Source organism: Pelodiscus sinensis, chromosome 25, assembly GCF_049634645.1.
Source record: "Pelodiscus sinensis isolate JC-2024 chromosome 25, ASM4963464v1, whole genome shotgun sequence".
NCBI lineage: Eukaryota > Metazoa > Chordata > Testudines > Trionychidae > Pelodiscus > Pelodiscus sinensis.
This window is the reverse complement of record NC_134735.1, coordinates 23633059-23654176: the sequence shown is the minus strand read 5'-3', so window position 1 is coordinate 23654176 and position 21118 is coordinate 23633059. Positions and strand designations below refer to the sequence as shown.

Here is a 21118-nt window from a genome sequence, read left to right as displayed (position 1 = left end):
GTAAAGGTGGGGCCATTGAGAGTTTGCCAAGAGAAATGGTAGAAGCTCAATATCTAAGTAACTCAGAATTTATTGGGGATGACATACAAGATTACATTTGCAAAATCATCAATATTATTTTTAAAAGTGCCCAATCGTTCTTTTTGAGGTATAATTTTTGGTTTTATAGAATGTACTGTGCAACTTACTGTCTTTATTTTCCCAATTTTCTACAGTGGCAATTTTTTCTGCTGATCTACTTTAGTTTTGTAATAGATATGCTAATAGCTTCAGACAGATGTAGATGCTGTTGTTGCACACTGTGTGATTCAGGAAAGAATGCATCTGTCAAAGAACTAAAAAGTAACTTTTGTTTGTTTTTTTTCCACACAGGCAGAAGAAGCAGGTCTTGCTATATCTGTCTTGTTATGTGTGAGAGCACTTCAGCTCAGATCAAATGGAAATGATGAAATGAAGACATCTGTATGTAAAACAATTGCATGCCTTTTACCAATGGATCTTGAAGTTAGAAGAGCATGTCAGCTAACTGAGTTTTTGCTCGAGCCAAGTTTAGTTGGATACAATGTGCTGGAAGAATTACATATGCAACCAGATCAGAAATTTGATGAAGAAAATGCACTGGTTCCAAACTCACTCCGTTGTGAGCTCCTGCTAGCTTTAAAAGCATACTGGCCATTTGATCCTGAATTTTGGGACTGGAAGACTTTAAAACGGCATTGTCTTAAACTTTTAGGGAAAGAAGCTTCCGATTCTGAAGATGATGCAAGTTGTAATGATATGTCAGTCAATGAAACTGACATATTAGAAACTTTTTTGAGTGATTGCGATGAGACTAAAGAATATAAATATTATGAAGGAGAAAGAGAGGCAACAAATCAACTTAAAGAGAAAACAAGAGTGAAAAAACCAATTGGATCTTCTGAAAGGTATCAGCGATGGCTCCAATATAAATTCTTCTGTGTGTTATGCAAAAGAGAATGTATAGAGGCTAGAATACTACATCATTCTAAGATGCACATGGAAGATGGTATTTATACTTGTCCAGTGTGTACAAAAAAGTTCAAGAAAAAGGAAATTTTTGTACCTCATGTAATGGAGCATGTTAAAATGCCACCTAGTAGAACTTACCGACCAAAAAAGAAAATACTGCTGAAAAAAGAGAGATCATCACAAAGTACCAGTACATCCAGAAACTCTGTGGAAATGTCTGCATCACCTGAGGAAAAGCAGCAGCAGCAACCACAACCATCTGAAAACAGAAAAAATGACCCACATGAATATGTGACATTTAGCCAGTTAGAAAATTTCCATCTGCAAGATAGAGACATATATCCATGTCCTGGCACAGACTGCTCTAGGGTATTTAAACAATTTAAATATTTAAGTGTACATCTAAAAGCTGAACATCAAAACAATGATGAAAATGCAAAACACTACTTGGATATGAAAAACAGGAGAGAGAAGTGTGCTTTTTGCCGACGTCACTTCATGTCATCTTTTCATCTGCAGGAGCATGAAAGAGTGCATAGTGGTCCTCAGCCATACATGTGCGTATCTATGGATTGTTATGCTCGATTTGGGTCAGTTAATGAATTACTAAATCACAAACAAATGCATCAAGATCTACGATACAAGTGTGAATTAAATGGTTGCAACATAATTTTCAGTGACTTGGGGCAGCTTTACCACCATGAAGCTCAGCATTTTAGAGATGCATCATATACATGTAACTTTCTTGGTTGCAAAAAATTTTATTATTCAAAAACAGAATTTCAGAATCACCTTGCAATGCATAATATTTCAATATCAAATGGAGAAGTGAAGGAGACATCAATTAAATTTGAAGAGCCTGTTTCAAAAGACAAATGCAGTTATCTTCCTGAGTCTCAACTGCTTGATCAAGCAGATAATTTCAGTCCACATGAAAATCTTACTTTGTCCGTGGAGTCAACAAGTTCTCAAGAAATTCTACAGACTAAGGAAGAAACTCTCTCTGACGATGAAACTGATAGTGAAAGCAACTGTAGTGTTTATTTTGGGAGCCACAGAACCTCTACTGTAGTAACTAAAAGGCAGGTTTCCCCTTTGATAAAAACAATAGCACAGAATCAGACAATTCCTAGAAGTTTAATACCGCATGAGGGAGTCTTTCACCCTTCTAGTTTAAAAGAACAATGCTCCCATGTGGCAGTTTGTTTTGATGGGGAGAAAATTACCTGTGGTTTTGAAGGATGTAGTTCAACATACAAAAATGCCAAAAGTATGCAGAAACATCTTCGAAGGGCTCATCCATACCATTTCAAACCTAAAAAAAAGATGGGGATAAAAGCTAAAGATATTTTCAGTCTAATTAATGATAGTCAAAACAGTAAACACACTGAAGATCTTAATGCACATCTGAGGCATAATTCTGATACAAATACTGATTCTCCAGAAAGTCTGTGTTGTAATACTAATTGTAAAGGAAAAAATTGTCTCAAGGAAGACATTTGTTCTTCCATGGATCCTTCTTTCTATGAAGGTTCTAAAGTGCCAAATACTGAAGATGCCATGTTGGATCTTCTGTTAGGCTTGAAACATTTAAGTTTAAAGTCTAATTTTGCTGCAAATTCTTCCACTTTAACACACAAGCCTTTTTTGGGGTCATTACAGTCATATACATTTAATGATGCCAAATGTCCTCAATTAGTTGTCAATGAATCTACCTCAGAACTTCATTTACAAGAGCAACAAGACAACTTACCTACACAGTATCTCACTCAACTGGCAGCTAAACCATTTTTCTGTGAACGTCAAGGTTGCAAATATGAGTTTGTGACCAGAGAAGCTCTCTTAATGCATTATGTCAAAAAACATAATTATTCAAAGGAAAAAGTTCTTCAGTTAAATATGTTTCGACATCGGTATTCACCATTTAAATGCCATATTTGTCAAAGATCATTTACACGAAAAACACACCTTAGAATTCACTATAGAAACAAACATCAAATTGGCAATGAGAGAACTCAGAAACTACTTGCTAATGAAAAATGTGAGCACGTAGGTGCATATACAGAGGGCAAGCTAAAAACGAATGCATCTACAGCCCCAGGTTTCTGTACCAATAGAGAGGACGAACATACAGAAAAAACTGCACAATCTGCTGAGCAACTGTGCCACCTGAAGAAGGAAGAATGTAGTTCTGAAACTGATCTGGAGTCCAGCGAAGATACAGATAGTAATATAACTGGAAAACCTTCTAAAATATCTTCTCTAAACAGCCACAGGGAAGAATTGGAAGCAAGAGAGGGGAGAGGAAGTAAAAGAACAGTTGCCAAAGGAAATTTATGTTATATATTGCATAAGTACCACAAACCATTCCATTGTGTTCATAAAAGTTGCAACTCTGCCTTTACCAATCAGAAAGGTTTGATTCGTCACTATAGGACTGTACATCAATATAACAAAGAGCAGCTCTGTTTAGAAAAAGATAAAGCAAGAACAAAAAGAGAACTTGTCAAATGTAAAAAAATATTTGCATGCAAATACAAAGAATGTACTAAACGCTTTTTATGTCCTAAGGCTCTTGCTAAGCATTGCAGTGACTTTCATAACCTTGATCAGTTAGAGGATCAAAAAACCCTTTCTGAAACTGAATCTGCAAGATTTCGATGTAACCAGCCTCAGTGCCCAGCTGTGTTTGATACTTTTAACAAGTTAAAACATCACTTGATAGAACAGCATGCTAGTGGAGAAGACATAAACAAAGACTTTGAAATTCATTGCAGCCTTAATGGCTGTGATAGGATTTTCACAAATTATAACCATTACTCTCAACATGTAGATTTCTGCCATCGTGAATATTATGGTAGTCTCTTTGGAAATCATAAAGAGGAACAGGAAAATCTGCTTAATGAGAAGAATGAACAAGACTGTTTGAAAGATCAGTATGCTATAAATGAGGAGAATGAGAAACAGATAAAAGAAAAATCTAAAACAATTGGCAAAAATAAAGAAAAACATTTGATTCATTTTAAAACAAAGGAGGAGGCCCTGAAAATGTGTAGAGAAAAATCTAACCAGAATCAGTATCCTTGCATGGTTCAAGGGTGTCTGTCTGTAGTAAAACTGGAAAGCAGTATTGTGAGGCATTATAAACGCACACATCAGATGACCAGTATTTATATAGAACAACAGACTGAGAAACTGGTACTTTGTGTTAAAAGTGGTACAATGATCAAAAAGAAAACCTCTTTGGAAACAGAGCTATTAAATAAAGAGGAAGCCAGAGATTTTAAAAAGGAAAATATAATGCACACAGACAACCTGCATGAAAATGGAGAACATTGTGTACCAAACACTGCTTATGCTCATCAAGATACAGGCAATGAAAATCAAACTAGAGGTGCAGCAAATTGTTTGGATTTTGACACAGGTGCTTTTGTGTATTCAGGCACTTTAAAATATAACCATAGTTCAAAAACTAGTTGTTCTGAAGAATGTAATATAACAAACTCTTTGAGTAAAACTGAAGGTTCATCTGAAAGTAGAGAGAACAGCTCTTATTTTGCTAGTTTACCTTTGCAGTTACCAACAGAGAGAGAGACAGAAGTCTGGCAACACAGCTCAGTACATCAGAATGATAAAAAATATCCACTCCACACCACAAAAAACAAGTTTCAAAAGCATTCATTGTCCAGACCATTTGATTTAAAAACATATAAACCAATGGGATTTGAATCTTCATTTCTAAAATTTATTCAGGAAAGTGAGGAAAAAGAAGATGATGACGATGATGATGACTATGATGAAGAACTAGAGGAATGGGAGTCCCCAGAACAATTTCAGATTGATGGTGTCTTAAAAAAAGATGGAGACTTACAAAGGGGAGTGATAGACAACTTTGTGTGTGAAAGCACAGAAGTAAACATACCCCAAAATCATGGGTCAGCAGTGCATGGCCAGCTAACAGAAATCCAACCTTTATTATCAACAGAGTCAACATCTGTCCCTTCGTTAGAAAACTTGAGGGCCATATTAGACAAGGCACTAACAGACTGTGGAGATCTTGCCTTAAAACAGCTCCATTACTTGCGACCAGTAGTCGTCCTTGAAAGATCCAGATTTTCCACACCTCTTATAGACTTATTTCCAACGAAAAAGTCAGATGAACTTTGTGTAGGAAGTACATAAGTAGTTTGTTTTAAAAACTGACTTCTTCACTACTGCTATAAGGGGAAAATTGCAAACTATAACAAACTGGTACAGTACACACACTGTTTAGGTTAGATTAGGCTGTTTAATTCCATGAATGTGTCTGTCAGAAAGTATTAGCTAAGTTCATTTAGCTCCCCAGTTTCATTTAAAAAAAATGGAATGTGCTGTTTTTGGTGCTAATTAACACCTCAGAATTCTGGGGGCTTCCTCTTGCAAAGTAAATGTGCATGATTGTATATGGAACAACAAGTACTAGGGTACCAGGGTTTGGGGAAAGACTGAGTTCTTACTTGACTTGAATGTGCACCTAAGGGTGCATTGTGTAACATATTGTACACTACAGCATCTTATATTTTTTGGAGTTGAGTTTCAATAAACTACAATTTTTCACCCATATTTTGTTTACCCTACAGTAAATCTTCACTTTTTATGATAGATGTTTTTTATTACAGATGTTTTACAATTCATTTTTGTTTATGGTAAATGAATTAAGGGTCATTGTTAATGCAATGGCAATGGTGTAAAATATGAAGCTTCTGAAGACTGTTTACAGATCTGAATCTGGTTTTGTATGTTTCGATATTTAATTTTTTAAAACTTGCTTATTTTATTAACTCTTCTGTGAACATTAAAATGCGCGAGTACTAGAAAAACAGCATATAGCCTAAGAACACATCCTATTTAAATAAATGTAGCCTGCTGGCCATTTTCAGATATTGAACCAAATATTTAAAATATGATGGAATTTGTTACTTAGTACGTAGCTGAAACCTGATGGCGTAATCTTTATTACTGTAATTCTGTGTTATACATCGGGTAGAAACACAAATAATTTAAAAAGCTATCTTGGGTATCTGTCACATACACCCATGACTGGAGGCATTGACCAGCTTTTCAGTTACTTCAGCCAAAAGAAACCATAGGTGGAGGGATTCTAACATCTCTAGGGATCTTGTGGGTAATGAATATAGCGTAGCCAGAAGATTCTGTTGAACAATGGTGATGACTTTAACTAGAAGATGAGCTACATTAGATCTGTTTCTTCCTAACAATGTAAAGTGTTCAAATATCTGAGTAGAAATGGCCCCATTTTAGTTCTCGGTACTACTCACTGAAGGAAATGAAACCCAGATAGTCCTGCAGAATGAGGAATCAGAATTCAAATTCAAAACTAAATCTAGGTTTTTTTTAATCTACATTTTCATAGACAAAAGAAATCAAGAAACAGGTGGCTAATTCCAGGATGAAATTTTGAGAAATCTGCGGCATTAACAAAAAAATGTTTGGCAAAGAGACCCAAATAAGAAATTACCCCCCAAAAGATGGTTTGCAGGAAAGAAGACTAAATTAATGCTAAATAAAATAATTGAGATAAAGACAGTTAAAGATAGAAACAACTGGTTTAATGAGAGGGACAAAATGATTCGAGGCTATTCAAAGCTGAATTAATGCAATGTGTGTTGAGAAGCCCATAAACACAAAATCCTTTTGTCTATTAAGGTAAATGGGTGGGGGAAACATAGCTGGGAAGGATAAGATAAGGGCCTCTAGGAATATGGAAGTTAAAGAGTCCATTTTTAGTAATCTGGGCACATCTATTGCTAGTGAAACACTAACAAGATATTCAGTACAGTAAACTCCTGTTTACCCAAAACACTATTATATGAACTTCTGTATTATCCAGATCCATTCCTTGTCCCCCATTTTTTCCATGCTGGGGGACAAAAAAGATTCAGCTGAAATATGTTGAGGTAATAGAACAGAGATCCTGGGTTTAATTCTATGAGGAGGAGGATAGTAATGGGGGAGGCTACGCCTTGAATCTTGACAGTTTTCTGTATACTGCTATCCATTGTTGAGAAACAGTGCGGGGTCTACAAGTTTCCCAGGTCACATTGTGTTAATACATCTGGTGGTAAATAATGATACAGCCATCCTTCAGTCCACACCTCCTCCCCATTGCCCACTATATTACAAGTGATGTGATCTCTTGCATTGCATGGCTGCAGCATTGTAATAGAACAAAGGGTGGGTTGAGAGTGGCTCCATAGATATTCAGAGAGGATGGTAGGCCAAAACATCACTGGACAAACCTTGAGGGTTCCTTCAGTTCTGTGGGGGGAGGGGAGGTGTCCTGTTCCGGTTGCCTTGCACTCAGCCACAATGGATGTTGCTTCTGCATGGGGAAATCCCAGTTGCCACTCGAGGTTGGGTTCCGGGTGAGACTCATCTAGGGGCAGGACTCCCAGTAATCTTCTATGTTTGCTGTTTACGGAGTGTGTGCGAGCTGGCCCAATGCCACATTTAACATTCCCACAGGACTGAGAGCCGAGGTGATGTTATTTATCCCATAGTTGGCGCTCAGTTAGCAAGCATAGGGAGTCGTGGCCAATGAAGGCCTTCTGATAGCAAACACCTGGTGTTTGTGCTTGCAGGGTACACGAATACCAGGCTGTAATACAGCTAGGAAACTTCCATCCCTGCTGTCTGAGGCCTGCAGGCGTGTCTCATGACATCCTCCTACACCCATACCCCCTCCCAGATCTGGCACCCCAATCTCCTGCCCCAGATCACAATCCCCTCCTACCCTAGGTCATATCCCAGACCCCTGCACTCCAGTCCCCTGCCATAGGTCACAACTGCCTGCTTCGTCCCAACTCCCTCCCAGACTCGTCTCCCTCCTGCACCCCAGTCTCTTACCCCCAAGCTCTCTTTTGCACCCAACCTCTATTCCAGACCCTACATCTCCATTAATATCATGGAAGTGTGAGGCCCTTGACCACTTTCCAAAATCTTGGAATGCCCCCCCCCCATCAAAAATTATTGCCCACCCTTGTGTTAGTGGGAACTAGAGCTAGTGCCTTACTTCCCCACACCCTATAAATGGAAGCTCAGAACCATTTTTTTTAAAACAATTGTGACAGGGTTCTGACAAATAATGTGGCAGTGGGTTTTCATAAGAACAGCCAGACTGGGTCAGACCAAAGGTCCATCCAGCCCAGTACCCTGTCTGCCTGCAGTAGCCAATGCCAGGTGTCCCCAGAGGGAGTGAATTGAACAGGTAATGATCAAGCGATCTCTCTCCTGCCATCCATCTCCACCCTCTGACAAACAGGCTGGGGACACCATTCCTTACCCATCCTGGCTAATAGCCATTTATGGACTTAACCTCCATGAATTTATCTAGTTCTCTTTTAAACCCTGTTATAGTCCTGGACTTCTCAACCTCCTCTGGAAAGGAGTTCCACAGTTCATGGATCAGAAGTTTAAAATAGGTGAACATTACAAAAAAATCAGGTCATGTAAAATATTAAAGCTTGGCAAAGAGGTATAAAGTAATTAATAAGCAACTATATTCAAAGTAGAAAAATGTATTCTAGCTTTCTCACTATCACTTTCATTAGAAACTTTTTTTCTAAGGATATATAGTATGAATCTCACCCCTGGCTTTTAAAAGGGCTTTTTTAACAAATTTCTGCAGCTCTTGAATGACAATGCAAAAGGATGAAAAAGATACCTGTCATATACTCAAAGCCAACTAATGCACACATGGGAATTCCTCCCTATATTGACTGCCTCTGTACGTGTTTCATAAATGTTTTTCAAGTGCTTGTCCCAATATATACTGTATTTCAGGTTGTACATGCACTTGAGACTGAAGTATTCTTTCTTAGCAGCATCCGCTCAGTGCATGTCAACACACTTCTCTCTTTGTGCTTTATGTAGACTATGTAAGTAGTGCTGCACCACTCCCGTCTGAATTTCTCTGCACCACTTATAGTCCTAGACAGACAGCGCGTGTTTGGCTTCTTTGTGCCAGCTTGGGACCTGAACTTGTTCTTATTGACACTGATGGGGTACCATTCAAACAGCTATCATGTTCCATCTTTCTATGATGTTGATATTTCTGCTTGTGATCACGTTAACTAGGAGCTAGGGATGCCTGTGGTTGATTCCCCTTCAGAACATTTTACAAAGACAAAATATCTATGATGTTGCACCCAAGATTGATTCTTAAAGTGGTATTGAATGGTCATATCAATTTGTGCATGCTAAGCTGCATACATGCAGACAGGACGTGAATTTATATACTCTTTGGATGTACTCAGGGCCCTGGACTTTTACCTGTGGAAAACTAAGCCATTTTGGAAAATCTATTTATCTACTTTGCAAGAAGGATGAGGTCATTTTTGCTGTCAAAATGGATTTCAGGCTGCTGAATACTGTGCTACAAGCTCGTTCATGAGAGTTCTTGAAAGCACACTCAACAAGAGACCCAGTAGCCTCATTCTGGGATGTCCCTTTCAGATACCTGCAAAAGGGCTCAGTACACTTCACAATACAGTGCCTTTTGGAACAGATTGCTGCGTCAGATAGGCAGAGCAGTCCTTCAATCAGCAGTGAGATGAATGTTCAAGAACCCAACTCCCCAAGGAGCCACTGCCTGTGAATTACTGAAGGTGCACCAAGCATTGTGAGAAGTACTTGAAGAGGAAATGGTTATTCATCTGGTAATGATTGGAGTTCTTTAAGATGATGATGTCCCTGTGTGTGATGCATTACTCTGGTGTTTTTCAACCTAGGTCCGCATACCCTTGGTGGAAACCTATATTTTGTAGGGGTACTCAATTCATCTAGATCACTGTTCTCAGGGTTTACTGGAGGGATTTAGCTGGGGTTGTAAGTGGACGGATGGCACGCAGGGCACTTGCTTGGGGCTTTATGCCCCAGTGGCCACTTAAAGCTATTACATGTTTCAGCTATAGACAAGACTCACAAAGGAAGAGAGACTCAAGTACACCGAAATGCAAGTTCAATATTTACATTCCAATAAAATTATAATGATGTAAAATGAGAGAGCAAACACTTACTGTATTAAGTGTCTGCATGTCTAAGCAAATAGTTTTAAAATTAGGTGAAACTTGGGTACACAAGAAAAATCAAACTCCATAATGGGTGTAGTTGACTGGAAAGGTTGAGAATCACTGCACTACTCTCCTTCCATCTCTTCTTCAGATCCCAGTATCAAGATTTGCAGTGAGGAAGGAGTTGAGATGATGCTGGGACCAATACAGCCCCTTAAACTTTTGGGATGGAAAATAAGGGAAGCAGGGGTATATCTGCAGATCCTTCTAGGTAGAATTGTCCTGTCTCAGGTACAGGGAACATACGTAATCTGAAGTACACTGCATAGAGATGACACATCAAAGACCTTCCCCCCCACTCCCCAGTTACCACAAGATAACTTTTAATTTAGCTCTATGATGCCATTTTGAATTAGGACTAAAGACCTCAGAACTCCAGTATATAGAGGGAGACAAACCTGTTGAGAGTCTATGGGTTAAGTTTAGAGGTGCAAACAACAGCAGCGATGTTGTGGTTGGTGTCTACCACAGGCCACCGGATCAGGTGGATGAGGTAGATGAGCCTTTCTCTGGGACAACTGAGAGAAGCTTCCAAATTGCAAGTCCTGGTTCTCGTGGGGGACTTTAATCACCCTGACATCTGTTGGAAGACAAATACGGCAGTACACAGGCAATCCAGGAAGTTTTTGGAGAATGTTGGGGTTAACTTCTTGGTACAAGGCTGAAGGATCCAACCAGGGGCCGTGCGCAGCTTGACCTTCTGCTCACAAACAGGGAGGAACAAATATGGGAAGTAGAGGTGTGTGACAACCTCCGAAGCAGTGATCATGAGATGGCAGACTTTAGGATCCTGACCAAAGGAGGAAAAGAGAGTAGTAAAATACACACCTTGGACTTCAGAAAAGCAGACTTTGACTCCCTCAGAAACCTGATGGGCAGGGAGGGGTTTAAATGTATAACTTGAGAATGCCAGGGGGTTATCAGGAAGGTGAAAGTGAAATTGGAATTGCGACTGGCAAAGGATATGAAGGATAACAAAAAAGTTTCTAAAGGCATATTAACAAGAAGGTGATCAGAGAGGGTATAGGGCCCCTACTGGATGAAGGATGTAACCTAGTGACAGATGATGTGGGGAAAGCTGAAGTACTCAATACTTTCTTTGCCTCTGTATTCATGGACAAGGTCGGCTCCCGGACTAATGCACTGACACAAGATGGGATGAAGATGGACAGCCCTTGGTGGGTAAAGAACAGGTTAGGAACTATTTAGAAAAGCTAAACATACACAAATCCATGGATCCGGACTTAATGCATCCGAGGGTACTGAGGGAGTTGGCAAATGTCATTGAGGAGCCTATGACCATTATCTTTGAAAAGTCGTGGAGATTGGGAGAGATCCCGGATGATTGGAAAAAGGCAAATATAGAGCCCATCTTCAAAAAAAGGGAAGGATGATGATTCACAGAACTACAGGCTAGTCAGTCTTACCTCAGTTCCCAGAAAAATCATGGAACGGATCCTTAAGGAATCCATTTTGAGGCACTTGGAAGAGAGGAAAGTCATCAGGAATAGTCAGCATGAATTCACAAAGGGCAAGTCGTGCCTGACCAATCTGATCAGCTTTTATGATGAGGTAACTGGTGGCTCTGTGGACATGGGAAAGTCAGTGGATGTGACATACTTTGACTTCAGCAAGTTTTGATATTGTCTCCCACAATATTTTTGCCAGCAAGTTAAAGGAATGTGGATTGGATAAATGGACGGTAAGATGGATAGAAAACTGGCTAGAAGGCCTGGCCCAGCAGGTAGTGGATCAACGGCTCGATGTCAGGATGACGGTCTGTTTCTAGTGGAGTGCCCCAAACTTCAGTTTTTGGACCGCTTTTGTTCAATATCTTTATTAATGACCTGAATGAGGGGATGGATTGCACCCTGAGCAAGTTTGCAGATGGCACTAAGCTACGGGGAGAGGTAGATATGCTTGAGAGCAGAGAGAGGGTCCAGAGTGACTTAGACAAATTGGAGGATTGGGCCAAAAGAAATCTGAGGAGGTTCAACAAGGACAAGTGTAGAGTCCTGCACTTGGAACGGAAGAATCCCAAGCATTGTTACAAGCTGGGAACCAACTGGCTAAGTAGCAGTTCTGTAGAAAAGGACCTGGGGATTACAGTGGATGGGAAGCCCTTGTAGCCAAGAAGGCTAATGGCATATTCGGTTGCATTAATAGGAGCACTGCCAGTAGATCCAGAGATGTGATTATTCCCCTTTATTCGGCTCTGGTGAGGCCACGTCTGGAGCACTGTGCCCAGTTCTGGGCTCCCACCCCCTGACTCACACTACAAAAAGGATGTGGACACATTGGAGGGGGTCCAGTGGAGGGCAACCAAAATGATTAGGGTGCTGGAGTATATGACCTATGAGGAGAGGCTGAGGGAGTTGGGTCTGTTTAGTCTGCAGAAGTGAAGAGGGATTTGATAACAGCCTTCAACTTCCTGAAGGGAGGTTCCAAAGAGGATGGAGAGAGGCTGTTCTCAGTAGTGACAGATGGTAGAACAAGGAGCAGTGGTCTCAAGTTGTGGTGGGAGAGGTCCAGGTTGGATATTAGGAAAAACTATTTCACTAGGAGGGTGGTGAAGCACTGGAATGGGTTCCCTAGGGAAGTAGTGTAGTCTACATCCGTAGAGGTGTTTAAGTCTCAGCTTGACAAAGCCCTGGCTGGGTTGATTTAGTTGGGATTGGCATTACCCTTTTAAGATGGTCATTTTAAAGTCCACCCGGGATGCTCCATTCTCCTCCCACCTCAGCCAGCCCGAGCTGCGCATGTTCTGGCAGACGCCTGAATCAGGAAAAACAAAATTCCAGACATGTCCAGTATTTTCTGAATTTTTTTTACTGGATGGATCGGGCTCTTTCTTGTGAGGGAGAGGGGGTGAATTGATTGGGGAGGCTGGATCACCTCCCCCTCCCCTCCCCTCCCTGGAATTTCTTTATGCCTCCCAGTTTAGGAACCTATACATTAGAGAGAACCTTTTACTACATAAGGTGGAGAAAATGACTAGGGGTGCGTCTATTCTAGATTTGGTTCTGACAGATAAACTGGTTGAGTATTCGGCACTGAATAGCGAAAGTGAGTTCACGATTCTATGACCTGGAAAGTGAAAAGTGCAGAATTAAGACTGTGGACTTTGAGGGCAGAACTTTGCAAGCACAACTATGGAAAAACATTCAGGAGAGTTGGGCAGTTTTTCAGACCTTACTAATGGTACAAGAGCAAATTATCCTAACATACAGGCAAGCCAGGAAGAAAGGAGATCTTCAGTGACCTGAATCTAAAAGTTGTCATACAAAAAAGTGAAAACTAAGTTGCAGAATCATAGAAGATTAGAGTTTTCCTCCTTGCCTAGGGAATAGACCACACATACAAAATCACTCTACATTCATTGTAGGACTAAGTATTATCTAGACCATTGGTCACCAACTAGTTGATCTGTGATCAACTAGTTGATGCCAGGCTGCAGGGTGGATAAAAATCAGAACACTGGGGAGGAGGGAATCCCTCCATCTGCAGCCCACTGCTCCCCTTCGGAGCAGGGGGAGGCTGTGTGGCTCCCACGTCCTCCCCCACTTGACCCAGCGCACCAGGGAGAGGGGAGGCTGCATGGCTCCTGCCCCCTTGGAGCACAATGGTGCTCAGCATGCATTCCTCAGAACTGCTGGTCAGGTGGAGGAGATGTCAGCTGCCATTCTGAGTGCTGCCAGGTGCAAAAGCGCAAGTTCCCCAACTGCCCTGCCTCTATATAGCCACCAGGTAGCCCATCAGCATTCAATCTGGTTGCAGTAGCAACAGCACTGCTGCAGGGGCAGCGAAAGGGAGAGGAGTGTACACCTGTGGGGGGAAGGGAACAACCTGAGGCAGAGAGAGGAAGGCACTCAACTCCCTGACAGGCTCCTGCCATGAACAGCATGTAGCTCCTGGTAGCAGAACTCTGGACCAGCCTGTGTGTGAAGGGGCTCAGCAGCCTCAAGCAGCTGAAGAGGAAGGCCACCAAACCACCACTGAACAGCTACAAGAGTTTCAAAGTAGCTCTGAAAGTCAGCAGACAGCTGGAGAGAGACACCAGCCAGGTGCTAGAGAGCAGGGTGGGCACATCCTCGGGATCTGTAGCCGCCAGCACCACGGGGCTGGAGAGGAAGCCAGATACACCCCTGGTAGCACTTATCTGTTTGTATTGTAATTTTTTGTCAGAGGCTGGAGAGGGATGGCAGAAGACAAATCGCTTGATCATTGTCTTCGGTCCACCCTCTCTGGGGCACCTGGTGCTGGCCACTGTCGGCAGACAGGATACTGGGCTGGATGGACCTTTGGTCTGACCCAGTACGGCCGTTCTTATGTTCTTATCTCCCAGCCTCCATGCAAAGAGCCCATCTTGTGTGCAGCCATCCCCAGAGCAGAGCCTGCTGCCCAGGCTGATCCTGTGCCAGTGTCATGTGGTTTGATTTTTAGATCCAAGGGAAACTAGGAGACTCCTGAGAAACACTTTTGTATTTATTGTAAGCTTTAAGCAGTTAACATAGTTTAAATTTTACAAGACTTAAAAACAATTACAATACAATTTAAACCTTAAATACTATGAATTCTAAAGCAATTAATACAGTGCAAAGCAATGCAAAAACAATTAATAGAAGATAATTCAATACTTAAGCCTAGTTAACTTAAAGTAAACCTGTATGCTACCTACAGTACCAAGCAGGAGGTCGTAGTCCCTTTGATTCCCACCCATTAGGACACCATGCACTGGGGTAACTGGTGTGAAGGATCTATTTACTTCTGGTTACAACAAGCAGGACTTGTGGGTCAATCCTGCTCACTCCTTCCCATTGATTCTTCTTACTAATTCCATTTTATAGTAAAACGAGACTTGGTCGTTCTAATATTTACCAATCAACTGCATATTGTGTAAAATACCTATTATGCCCATATTTGGGATACATCCAGCTATTCAGGCTGTTGCCAAAAACTATTTACTTGATTGACAGTTCTATGGCTGTATCTGATTTTTGCTTATCAGAAATATTATGTACCAGTACCAAGTTTCTCCCAATGTTCTTGACATGGTTTCACTATACCATACTCCCTACGCACGATTATTTAAAGCACTCCTGACTCTCAAAGCTCCCCCACCTCAGCCTGGCCTGCATGCGTATGTGCCCAAACTTGAGACAGGCCTGGGTTTGCTTTGTTAGAAATCTGCACTTTGGGCAAGACAACCATCGTTAGTCCAGTCAATGCAGGGCCAGACCTACTCTGGTGAAGATAGGGTTGTCCAAACTCCCCTACACTCATCTACCCCGCCTCAACAGAGACCTTTGCTGCACTGGCTACACTCATCTATCTCCCTCTCTAGCTGCAAAAATTGACTTTTCCTTTCTGAAAGCCTGGAAATTAATTTTTTTCTCACACTCACTCTGTAATTTAAAACAGATTTTTTAATAAAATGCTTTTTAAGGGAAAAAACCCTAAATCTAAAGATGGATTTAATTAAGATACATTATAGTTCAAAGCTATCTCATCATGGAATAGGAATTATACATGGTAATTTAATAGTGTGAGAATATTTTCATGTAATGTTTAAGAAAAGTTTTCTAAATGAGTTCTAACAGCTCCCTGATTAAGAACCCAATTTTATAGGGTTCCAGAGGCTTCTGTAAAGATTTCTTAGGTTAATCTTTCTAGCCACCCTAGAAGACAACATCAGAGATGCTTAATTTTGGGCTACATCTACATTGGCATGATCTTGCACAAATACTCTTTAAGGCAAGAGTTCTTACGTTAAAGTATTTGCGCAAGAGAGTGTCTACACTGGCATGTGCCTTTGCACAAGAGATGTGCTTTTGCGCAAGAGCATCTGTGCCAGTGTAAACACTCTCTTGCGCAAGAAAGCTCCGATGGCCATTTTAACCATCAGGCTTTCTTGTGCAAGAAATTCATATTGCCTGTCTACACTGGCCTCTTGCGCAAGAACAGTTGGCAAGAGGGCTTATTCCTGAGCGGGTGCATCACAGTTCTTGTGCAAGAAGCACTGATTTCACACATTAAAACATTAGTGTTCTTGCGCAATAACTCCCTGCCAGTGTAGACTGGCAGCATGTTTTTGCACAAAAGCGGCCACTTTGGCGCAAGATCACGCCAATGTAGATACAGCCTTGTAGTTCTCAGACTGTGGATTTGTGTCTCCAGAGATAATGTGCTTGTTAACAAACCTCAACCCTACTGTCCCTCTGCAAATTTGTGTACACCACTGGTCACCAACCAGTAGATCGGAATCTACCTGTAGATCTTAGAGCCTCTGATAGCTTCCTGGACAAACCAGTCAGGATCACCTATCAATCGCTAGCACTTCAGTTGCCTCTCCACTCACTGTCGTGCTGCTCTTGCCCTGTGATTTGGAGCTGCCCTCCTGGGAGCTTCCTGCTTGCCATGCAGGATGTGAGAAGGGGAGTTCCTTAACTCCACTGCTCCCTCGCCCGGAAGCCATCTCAGTTTAATGGTGCCCAGCCAGAGCTTGCTTCCTGAGTTCCTGTCCCACCCCTGAATAATTCTATCGACTATATGATTAGTCGATAGGACCACGCTGCAGGGATAGCTCCAGAATCCTGCTCGATCTGGGACTGTGCAGTCCTGGCTCATGCTGGCTCCAGGAGCCAACCGCCCTGTGGCTCTGCATTTTAAACCTCTCATATAGGCAGCAGGGATCAGAGAGCACAGGGCTTTTGTACATTTCAAAGGCTGAAGTGGGAACCAGTGCAAGCAGGAACTGCTTCAATCCCCATTCATGCTGTTTCCCCACTCCCCCCCCCCCCCCCCAGAGATGGTGCTTCCGCCTTTGCTGCTTCTCTCTCTGATAGAGGCAGCAAGGGGGGGGGAGAGTGACTAGTTTAGTCACTACTCGACTATCCGATAAGCTTATGCTTATCAGGTAGTCAACTAGTTGCTTATATCCATAACCCAACCATCTGCCCCAGACATGAGTCACCCTGCACCCAAACTCCTTCCCAGAGTTTGGACCTTGAATTCCCTCATGGACCCCAATGTTTCACCATGGGCTAAGCCCGGAGCTCCTCCCATGCTCCAAACCCCTTGACCCAAGACCAGAGCCAGCAGCCCAACCCTCTACCCCAGCCTGGTGAAAGTGAGTGGGGATGGGGAAGGAAGGGGAATGGAATGAGCAGGGGTGAGGCCTCAGAGAAGGAGTGGGAAGGAAGTGGGGCAAGGGTATTTGGGTTTGAGGTAGATCTTACATTGCACATACAGGCAGTCCCTGGGTTACGTGGATCCAACTTACGTCGGATCCCTACTTACGAACGGGGCTTTTCTCACCGCGGAGGACGCGGGTGGCAGGACCGCCGAGATGCACCGCGGTCCCGCCGCCCGCGTCCTCCGCGTCGAGAAAAGCCACTCCGCGTCTCCCTGGTCTGCTGGGGGAACCCCCCCCAGCAGACCAGGGAGACGCAGAGCAAAGCCACGGAGGATGCGGGCAGCGGGACCGCGGCGCGTCTCGGTGGTCCCGCTGCCCGCATCTCCCTAGTCTGCTGGGGGGGGCGCAGCTAGTGCGCCCCCCTCCCCTGCCCTCCCAGCAGACCAGGCTTTTCTCGCCGCTGGTCAGTTTCAGCAGTGGCTGAATCAGGACGCCTGGGGTAGAGCAGCTGGGGTGCTGCCGGGTTGGTCCCGCCGCGCCAAGGGTCGGCGCTACCAGACCAACCCAGCAGCACTCCAGTTGCTCTGCCCCAGGCATGTCCGATTCAGCCGCTGCTGGTCAGTTTCAACAGCGGTTGAATGTGGACGCCTGGGACAGAGCAGCTGGGGCGCTGCTGGGTTGGTCCCCGCAGCCCTGCACCTCGGTGCTGCGGGGACCAACCTGGCAGCACCCCAGCTGCTCTACCCCAGATATCCCCAAATCAGCTGCTACTGAAACTGATCAGCGGCTGATTCCAGGAAGCCCGGGGCAAAGCAGCTCTGCCTTGGGCTTCCTGTAGTTAGCCGCTGGTCAGTTTCAGCAGCGGCTGAATCGGGGACACCCGGGGTACAATATGTACCACTTCCGACTTACATAGAAATTCAACTTAAGAACAAACCCACAGTCCCTATCTTGTACGTAACCCGGGGACTGCCTGTATATTGAAAACGTGATCTTGTGGTTAAAAAGGTTGGCGACCACTGGTGTACACAAACTCATTCCCTTACCTCTCAAACTGCAAAGTTTCAAAATGCTAAATGAATAGTAGATGGTTGAGGTGGAATAGACCTGGAGAAGGAAAAGTATGGAGATAAACATGAGAAGGGAGGGATAGGCGTAGAAACAAACGTGTAATGGTTTGAGCAGCAGGTTCCAGAAGTCTTGAGGTCTTTCTGAATGTAGTTTTTATTGATATAAGATCTATCATACCATCTCTTACTAGAAGGGAAAAACCCAATAATGGCAGCGGGCCATAAGAGACCCAATTTGGGAATATTTTAATGAAATTCCTCAACCTGTGGGTAAGACAGGCCATGCATACATGCAAAATGCAAACACTGCAACAAAGATATGCAAGGACTGATTGCCTGAACGAAACATCATGAGAAGTGTTCCTTCTCAGGAGGATGCTGTGTTGAAGATGATGAAAGGAACATGTCTGAACATGAAGGATCTTGAGGTTGGTAAATTTTTATTTCATACTTCTTTCTTAAGGTCTGCCTTGTCTTCCTTTTGGACTATTCTTGAATTCTCATGTTTGAGCAAAAAAGTTGTTACTCTATGGTACTATCATTATTGATGCAGTTGTGCTAAAAAAAATAGATAAAATAAGCAAATTTTCCCTTTACCATTTCACTTTAAAGCAGTACCATCTAGGGATGTTAAGGACTAGTCTACGCCCTCTCTTGCTGCCTCTATCAGATAGAGGCAGCAAGGGGAGGGAAGACAGGGGTACTTCAAAGCAGCAGCACTGCACAGAGCCCGGGATCCCAGGCACCATGGGGTGCTGCCACTATGAAACGCAGTGGCGGGTTTCAAAGGAACAGTGCCACCCTATCAACTAATCAAATAGTCAATATAAAAATTCGACTATTCGATTAGTGAATTACACGATCCTTAACATCCTTAGTACGATCGTCAATTAATGCAAGGAGTAATACTAAATGAGCAAAACTTAAACAACGAACAATCTAGTAACACTTTAAAGACTAACAAAACATATAGATGGTATCATGAGCTTTCATAGGCACAAACCACTTCTTCAGATGACTGGAGTATTAAAAGTCCAGATCCAAGAATAAACAAGGGAAGGTGGAGTGGGGGGGGGGAGGTGGAGGGAGAGAGAGAAAAATAGTGAATTAGATTGTTCAAGTTACAAGAGGCTGATAAGAACAATTTGCACCTCTATAAGTACCCATTGTTTGTTCTTGTTGGTTAAGTCATTAAGTCATGGAAGATACTGTGTGAGCCAGCCAATATCTTTATTCATTCCTCTCTGATAGGAATCAAACTTGTAAATGAAGTTAACCATTCCCTGGTATTTGGCTTGTGGAATTGGCCTGAAACAACATGGTGACTTTGAGATCCATTAATGAGTGCCCAGACAGGTTAAAGTGTTCACACGTTTCTGTGTGTTGCCTTTTCAGATATCTGATTTGTGTCCATGGTAATAATTAAATAACTGCATTAACTTATCTTTTTATGAGAATCCATCCTCAACATACAGGATTCTCAAGACTATCCATTTTCAAGATCATCATTTTCGATAGTTTCAGAGTTATCTGCCAATGCTAGTCTTTCCATCACTAGCAAAAGGGGGGGATTACATCATCCAGAAACAACTGTAACCCCTTTTTCCTCCCTGGGTTACTTGGGAGCAGGTCACATTCACATGTGCCTGGGCGCCTGATGTTTTTAACAAAAAAGGAGATCCTGAGTAGCCTAGTACTTGCTGGGTTGAGGATTCTCTATCCACCCCATTTTGTTGCAGTCCCTTACTTCTAAAGGAATATTCAATGGCAGTGCTTCCATCTGGCTGGCCCTGTACACATTTAATGGTGTGCCTTAGGAGCCTCCAGAAATAAAATTATCCCAGTAATAATCTAGCTCTAACTCCAAAATAGCAATTATAAATAATATAAAACTAATTGATTAAATTAGAATTAACACACCTATACTTAACAATTTAAAGAAATGGGATTTAACAGATTAAAAGTGAATAAAATCAATTAATAAAGTATCATAGAATCATGGAGCTGGAAGAGCTCTCAGGAGGTCGTCAAGTCCAGCCCCCTGCCCAAAGCAGGACCAATCCCAACTAAATCAACCCGGCCGGGGTTTTGAGACTTAAAAACCTCTAGGGATGGAGATTCCACCACCTGCCTAGGGAACCCAGCCCAGCGCTTCCCCACCCGCCTAGGGAAATAGTTTTGCCTAATATCCAGCCTAGATCTCCCCCACTGTAACTTGAGCCCATTGCTCCTTGTTCTGCCCCCACTGAGACCAGCCTCTCCCCATCCCGTTGGGAACCCCCCTGCAGGGAGCTGCAGGCTGCTCTCAAATCCCCCCTCGCGCTTCGCGTCTGCGGACTGAACAGACCCAAGTGCCTCGGCCTCTCCCGCGGGCCGGGCGCTCCAGTGTCCGGTAACTGCTCCTGGCACAGCAGGGCCAGAAAATCCTCCCGCTCCTCACAATTACCCTATTGGCCCAGTGACGTCATGAACATCTGCCGCAACGTCCGTTAGGAAATGCAGCAGCCGGTCGCGCGTTCTCTGAGGTAAAACTAACCTGCACGGCGCGCGCTGCCAAGCCGAGCCCCGGCTCTGCCGCGGAACGGGGCACGCGCCCCGCAGGGCCCGGCCTGCAGCCCCTCCCCGGTGTCGCTGCAAATCTCTTAGCGCGCAGGGACAGGTCGAGAGCGACACGGCCTGTGACATCACCGAGCCGGAAGGGCGAGGGTTGCTGGGACGCCGCGCCGCATCCCGCCGGATTTCCAGTGGCGCCAAACCGGAAGCGGGAAGGGAGGTTTTGCTACGGCGCCGGA

The 21118-nt window shown here is 43.2% G+C and overlaps 1 protein-coding gene and 2 long non-coding RNA genes across 3 annotated transcripts in view; 1 reads left to right on the top strand and 2 right to left on the bottom strand.

Moving 5' to 3' along the window:
• RLF (RLF zinc finger) overlaps positions 1-17445 on the top strand; it is a 119235-nt gene extending 101790 nt beyond the window's left edge. Inside the window, exon 8 of the mRNA XM_075909195.1 lies at positions 373-17445. Within this exon, the coding sequence (XP_075765310.1) occupies positions 373-5172 (4800 nt within the window). The 3' untranslated portion in view covers positions 5173-17445. The remainder of the gene's footprint in view (positions 1-372) is intronic.
• LOC142819976 (uncharacterized) lies at positions 1129-21114 on the bottom strand. The gene is made up of 3 exons (XR_012897676.1): positions 20863-21114; positions 2217-2305; positions 1129-1249 (listed from the first exon to the last, which is right to left on the bottom strand). It is a non-coding gene; the product is annotated as an uncharacterized LOC142819976 (long non-coding RNA).
• LOC142819977 (uncharacterized) lies at positions 18536-20856 on the bottom strand. Its single transcript, XR_012897677.1, has 2 exons — positions 20674-20856; positions 18536-18884 (listed from the first exon to the last, which is right to left on the bottom strand). It is a non-coding gene; the product is annotated as an uncharacterized LOC142819977 (long non-coding RNA).
• Positions 21115-21118: the final 4 nt, after the last annotated feature.